General features: G+C 38.4%; 1 protein-coding gene across 1 annotated transcript; it reads right to left on the reverse strand.

Annotated features, from left to right (window-relative positions):
* Window positions 1–5,471: 5,471 nt before the first annotated feature.
* Window positions 5,472–6,512, reverse strand: LOC149251404 (uncharacterized). Its single transcript, XM_089453874.1, has one exon. It carries the CDS (start codon window positions 6,510–6,512, stop codon window positions 5,472–5,474), a length of 1,041 nt encoding a protein of 346 aa, XP_089310000.1.
* Between the last annotated feature and the right edge of the window lie 347 nt (window positions 6,513–6,859).

The following is a 6,859-nucleotide window of genomic DNA, read 5'->3' on the forward strand; positions in this document are numbered from 1 at the left end:
ATATCAGATAAACTGTTATTAGTAGAATCACAACTATTAACGTTATTTGATTGGTTACAAACTTCTATTTCACCAAATTGATTATTTAAATCGCAAGACTCTTCACTAATTGGAAGAGAAAATGAATCATCAAAAAATTCTTCGGAAAATGTATTTATTACATAAATTTACTCCTCCCATCTAGAAGGTTAAAAATTTTGAATTTGAGAAGAAGAAAATATTACATTAATGTCATTTTGCTTTTCATCAAATTTTGATTCACCAAAATACAAATCTACAGGATTTAAAATATTTTCCTGAGAATTATAATCATTAAATAAATCAGGATATAATGAATAATAGTTGCAAGATGAAATAAAATGAAATACTTCTTGTGAATCATTAGCCTTCAAATATGGTTTAAATTTTTCCTCTCTAATAGTTAATGGATCAACTTCCATTATATGCTCTTCTAATAAATATGAACAGGAAACATTATTTAAAATATCATCATGTTCATCATCAAAAAATGAAGGGAAAAACATATCATTAGATATATCAAGATGAGAAGATTCAAGATATTTTTCTGGCGAAATATAATTGATGATAGAATTTTGTGGAAATTGATCTTGAATCTGATCAGTTAAACTATGAGAGGGTTGTTCTATGTTATGAACATGAATTTCTGAATCAAATTCTTCCATGACTAAGAAAAATGTATTAATTTATGGAATTAAACAACTTTCTTCATTATTATTCAAAACCTTTTGATTATTTGAAACCTCGTTGTCTATACAATGTTGTTCATTTATAATTTCCAAATTTTTAGAATCTAAACCATTATATGGATGAGAATCAATATATGATTTAAATTTATTATAAATTATTTTCTCATGATTATTAGGAAGAGAAATAAGATGTTCAAAACATTTACTAATAGAAGGCATGTCGTCATAAGGAAATCCATAACAAAGATGAATTAATCTCTTGGAAAAAACTTCTAAATATTCATAAGGATTTATCCTAATATTATTAATTTCTTCACATAATCTATCATAATTATAAAAATAAAAAACTAACAAAAACTCATCATAAACTGATCTAAAGAATGAATAGAAGCAATCAAAAATGTTTCACACCAAATCTTTGCGCGACCTTCAAAAGTAAGGGTGAGAATCTTGCACATGACACCTTGATGAAGCATGTTATGAGAAACACAATTTTGAATAAATTGATTAACATGTTCATATGCAGTAATTTTACCCTCACCATCAAATTTATTTTTTGACAAAATATTAACTATGTTTAATGGAGTGCTACAAGATACTCGTCTAGAGATGCAACTCCAAATAGGGGTTTGGGAAAGAGCCATTAAAAATAAATAACTTAATGTGAAAAGCTCCACAGGTCAGCTTGTCATTCTTCCCTCCTTTTAGCGCCAAATTGTTGACAGGTAGAAAAATTCGTCCTACAACGAGTGAGTATTGGTCCAATCGAGGTCCCAATTAGACCCTTTCTTGTTTAGTGTGGCTATATACTCTCCGGAACAAAGGCTTGATTGCCTATATTAATCTAACTTCAAAAACATATACATAAAAACCAATAAAAAGAAAACTAATATTATCTAATCTTTCTAGATACTTACAAATAAATATAAACAATTATACAATTTTGTTGTGTATGAATGGATCTGCTTGAATAATCTTAACAACAAGGGATGGGGAAATCACCCAAATGTAGCACTTAGAGAAAATACTACAGATGTTTCAATTAGTGAAAACCCTAACTGGAATATGGGTCCAGTCAACCACTTAAATAGATTTTTGGGCTTTTATTTAAAGAGCTTATGAAAAATTGATTATATTTTTAAATATTTATTAGCATATAATGAAATTAATCTAAATGACAGAAAATAAATCTATCTTGATAACGAGAGCAAGATTAATAAATTATCTCTTTGAATATAAAAAATGAATGTCGATTCACTCATATTAAACAAATGACAAATTTGTGTTAATAAAATAACTCAACATTGAATATACTTGACCATTTCAAAAGAAAGGACATTTGCACATTCTAGCATTCAGTTGGTATCAATATAAAGAAAAGCGATAGAGGAAAATACCATCAATGTCTTTTAAATAATTAAAAGATCATACAATATTGATATCACATCATTCAATAAATATCAATACTTGATTGGTCTTCAAAAACTGACTGTAAAATATTGATTATAAAATCAGAATCTTAAAGTGCAACAATTTATGTCTCTCTTGGGACTGTGATTTGAGAAGAAAGATCCCACAATAATATTAGTTCTTTCTACTTTGGTTCAGTCTCTCCACTTTCTTCCACAGACTCTACTTTTTTTTCCCGTGGAAAAAGTCGTAATTTTCATTATTAAAAGAGAAAATTACATTTTGTAGATGCTGAGCATATGCATAAGGTAAGGCATTGCCTATCCAAAAAGGTAATAGCAGTGATATAGTACTCCATGCAGGGAGCAAGCTGTTCAAAAAAGCAAAAAACATTTTGGTCTCTTCGCAGAGAGAGTATTGTGCAGCATAGTTCTGTGATAAACAAGTAAAAGTGTATATAAATATTTACATAAGATCAAAATATATGTTTCTGACTCAAAATGAGCCTTCAGTTATGCTTCTGGATCTATGAATGGCCTATGATAGTGTTGATAGGTAACACCATCCTTGTCTTCTTGTATCATCCAAGTACCATCATCCCTGTGCGTTGCTTCCTTGGATAGGTGATCGGCAGCTGAGTTGCGCTCCCTGTAAATATGATGGCAAGCAAAAGAGTCAAAAGTCGAGATGAGTCTATGAGTATCATCCAAAATATGCCTCAATGTGTATGCATTGCAGTGAGATTTTTTGTTTATCCAGTTGCATACTAATTTTGAGTCACCAAAGAGTTGGAGATTCGTGCATTGTTTGTTCAAGGCAAAATGTATGAGGTATTTGGCAGCTAAAAGCTCAGCATAATTATTGGATCCTCTACCCAGACCCATTTGTATTTTGTAGGAATGGGTTTCTGATATGTGTAATATGGCTCCCCCCCCCGCATCCTATCTCCTGTGCCGATCCATCAAAGTAAGCCCATGGCATGGAGGTATTGATGTTTTCTGACTTGATGTTCCTGTGGGGCTATTGTATAGATTCTTCTGGAATAGAGTGATAGTCGGCTAAAGTTCTAGATAGTATAGAGGGCCAGTGTGGATCCTTCTGCTGAAAAATAATTCGATTCCTGGCTATCCATATAGCCCAGCAGATGAGTAGTGGTATGTTCCTCTCCTTGCCAGTGGCTTCCTTCCACCAGTTGTTCCAAGCATCTTTTATGTTGTCTTCGTGCCACCGACATGATATGGGGAGCAATGTGAGAAGGCTGTTCCATAGTTCTTGTGTGGTAGGACACTCCAGAAAGAGATGGTCATTGTCTTCACTGCAATTCCTGCAGAGGTAGCACCAGAATGGACCTAAGTAAGAACGCTTCATCAAGTTTGCACCGGTCGGGATTTTGTTATGCAGTATAGACCACAATAATAGCCTCGTTCTGGGGGCCGTTTAAGCTTCCACATAAGGTTCCACCAAGGCTCTGTGACTTGTGGCTTATAGGGCTCCATCAAAACTAGGTATCCTATCTTAGGTGCATATGAGCCATGTTTGGCAAATGCCCAGATAAGTTCGTCATCCCCTTCAGTGATTCTTATGTGGGCCTCTATTAAAGCATTTAGGTAGTGGAGGGATGTTTAGTGAGGTCCTTGATTTCCAGGCCTGTTGGGTCAAAGTGGTATGAGCATTATCGGCGATGTGGCAAATGTGAGTGATGCCATGATCGACAAGATGTGTTTTCAGCTCCGCAGCCAACCTATGTGCATTACCACAGCCCACCCAAGGGTCTTCCCCTATGCGAACCAGATTCCCAGATTGGATTCTCCATGTCAGTCTGTTTCGTATAAGGCCCATGGCATTTATAACAGCCTTCCATATGATGGATATGTTAGCTGTAGGCCTTTGTGCTTGCCTAATCCAATCAAGTGGATTGGAGGGGGTTATATATTTAGATACAACCACCTTCATCCATAGACTGTGATTATTGAGCAATTTCCATCCTAACTTTGCTGCCAATGCTTTGGAGAAGATATCCAATCTCTTAATCCCCCATCCTCCCCACCGCTTGGGCAGTGCAAGAGATTCCCATCTGGCCCATGCGAAGACTCTCCCAGGCTGTTTCCCTTTCCATAAGAACCAGCAACAAATGTTTTGTAATCTGTCTAATATCCCTCTAGGGATCCAGGCCAACGTCATCCAGTATACGAGTGTTGCTTCCAAGATGGCCTTGATTAGGACCAACCTGCCTGCTCTGGACAAATATTTGTGGTACCAAATGTTCAATCGTTTTTCCACCTTGGTGATTAGCCATGTCCAATCGGCTATTTTGTACCCATGTGGCTTTAGTCGATAACCAAGGTACCTCAACCCTTCCTCAAGAGGCAGGATAGTGAAGGCGAATCTCCTGAGCGCATATTGGGTTTCATATGGGGAGCATCCTGTGACTATGATTGTGGATTTTGCTTCATTCAGTACCATTCCCGTGGCCTTTTGGAATGTACCAAATGCATTATGGAGAGATGTAAGGTCGCCTATGCCTCCATTGAGAAAAATGAGAACGTCATCAACAAATAACAAGTGAGTCAATATACAAGAGTCGGTAATATTAATTCCCATGATCTGCCCTTGCCTGTGGTCCTCTCCAATGATTCTGCTAAGACCCTCCATTATGAGTAGGAATAGGAGAGGGGATAGAGGGCATCCCTGCCTGAGCCCTCGTTCCGCATGGAAAAAGGGGGATGCCGAGCCATTGATGAGTACACTATAAGAGACGTTGGTTATACAGCACATGATCCACTTGATGAAGGTGTAGGGAAAGCCCAAATGAGTTAGCAAGATTCAGATGTATAGCCAGCTGACTCTATCGAAGGCTTTAGATAGATCTATCTTCAATATCATACCTTTTAGTTTTTTGATCTGTACAGAATGTAGTAGTTCCTAAGCAGTGCCTACCGCCTCGTGTATCTGTCTGTTTTGTAGGAAGGCAAACTGTTCAGGGGAGATGTGCATGGACAAGACAGGCCTTAGGCAGTTGGCAATGATCTTTGCAATGATTTTGTAGATGCAATTACATAATGATATAGGCCTAAAATCATCGAAAGTGGAGGGTTTGTCAACTTTAGGGATGAGAGCTATGAAAGTGGTATTGAGGCCTTCTGACATCCTCCCTCGTCTACGACAGTCTTCTATGATACTTAACAGATCTGCCCCTATAATATCAAAGAAGGCAATGTAGAATTCCACTATCCACCCATCCGGCCCCAGGCTCTTATCCTTCTTTAGCCACTTCAAGGTTGCTTCGAGCTCATCTAGGGAGACTTCTCTTGTAAGTTCCTGTTCTGCCTCCTGGTCTACAAATCTGGGGAAAAGCTAGGCAGTATGCATCACTTCAGCCAGAGTAGCAATAGGAGGAGCCTTGTATATATCCTTAAAATGTGAGTTTGCCAGAGCTGCCAATTCACGAAAGGATTGAATAGATTGTCCTTGCTCATTTTTTAGCTCCCATATTGTATTGATCGCCTTCCTCCCATTGGCATATTTGTGGTAAAATTTGGTATTGTCATCCCCTTCCTTGAGCCAGATTGCCCGACTCCATAGCCTCCAACTCTCTTCTCTATCCTTCAGGATTTGAGTCCTCCTATGCAATAGAGAGGCAATTTTATCCTTTTGTTCCTGGGAGTTAATAATTCCTCCTGTGCCCTCCTCGAGAGTGAAGATTTCCTCCTCTGCTGTTCTGAGTAGTTGCTCTTCCTGTTCCCTTTTCCTATGAGCCCATGCCTTGGAAAGGGTTTTCAATTCCTTCATATTATGGGCAAAGTCTTCCGCTATATTCCTGTCAATACCTGGTGGGTGAGCCCTCCAAAAATCAGCCACCATCCTCATATACTTAACATCCCTTAACCAAGTGGAGTTAAATTTGAAGGGAGCCTTTGGCTTATCGATGACATCCTGAAATTCCAGATAGATAGGTCTGTGATCAGATAGACCCCCCGATCCAACCCATTGTCTGATACAAGTACCTCTATTGACCAGAGGCTCTTTAATGAGGAATCTGTCGAGCCTTCTGGCCAGGCTTGCCTCGCCAGTTCTATTATTCCTCCAAGTGGGCTGGATTTTGGCAGAGGGGATGTCTATTAGATTGTGATCCTCCAAAAGATTCTCAAAGAATACAGACAGAGAATCCACCTGAGCTTGTTGGCCCCATGACTCCACATACCCTATAGAAAAATTTAGATCCCCACCCAGAATTATGTTGTCTTGCTGGAGGATTGTTGAGTTTAACAAATTCCTCCAGTATTCGGCCCTATCATGACAGGGGCCATATACGTTGATGATTCTGTATCCGACTTCAAGAGAGGGTGAAAAAATGTCTGCTCCCAGGTATCTGAGTCCCCCCCAAACACTGATCATCTTAATAGAGCGGTTACATATGCCCAGGGCTACCCCTCCAGATCTACCCGTGGCATCTAGCAAATAAAAGGACCATCCTGTAAGCCATGATTCAAGAAGGGGAGTGATGGTAGAGGCAAAACCTAGGGTTTCTTGGAGAAAAATGATATCTACAGTTTCCAAAGCAATCAGACGTCTCAGGGCTAGTCTTTTCGTAGGGCTAGCCAACCCTCAGAAATTAAAGGAGAGCATCTTCATGGAGGGGGAAGGTTTAGGGTTTTCTCTACTCTAAGAACCCAGTCAATGGTTTTTTTCTTGCCCGTGGCAATCTCCTCCCCTGCCTGATGCTTAGCTCTGGAGAGTGAGGA

Source organism: Pinus tabuliformis, chromosome 7 (assembly GCF_031772625.1).
Source record: "Pinus tabuliformis cultivar Carrire ecotype Pingquan chromosome 7, CPIR1, whole genome shotgun sequence".
NCBI classification, from domain to species: domain Eukaryota; kingdom Viridiplantae; phylum Streptophyta; class Pinopsida; order Pinales; family Pinaceae; genus Pinus; species Pinus tabuliformis.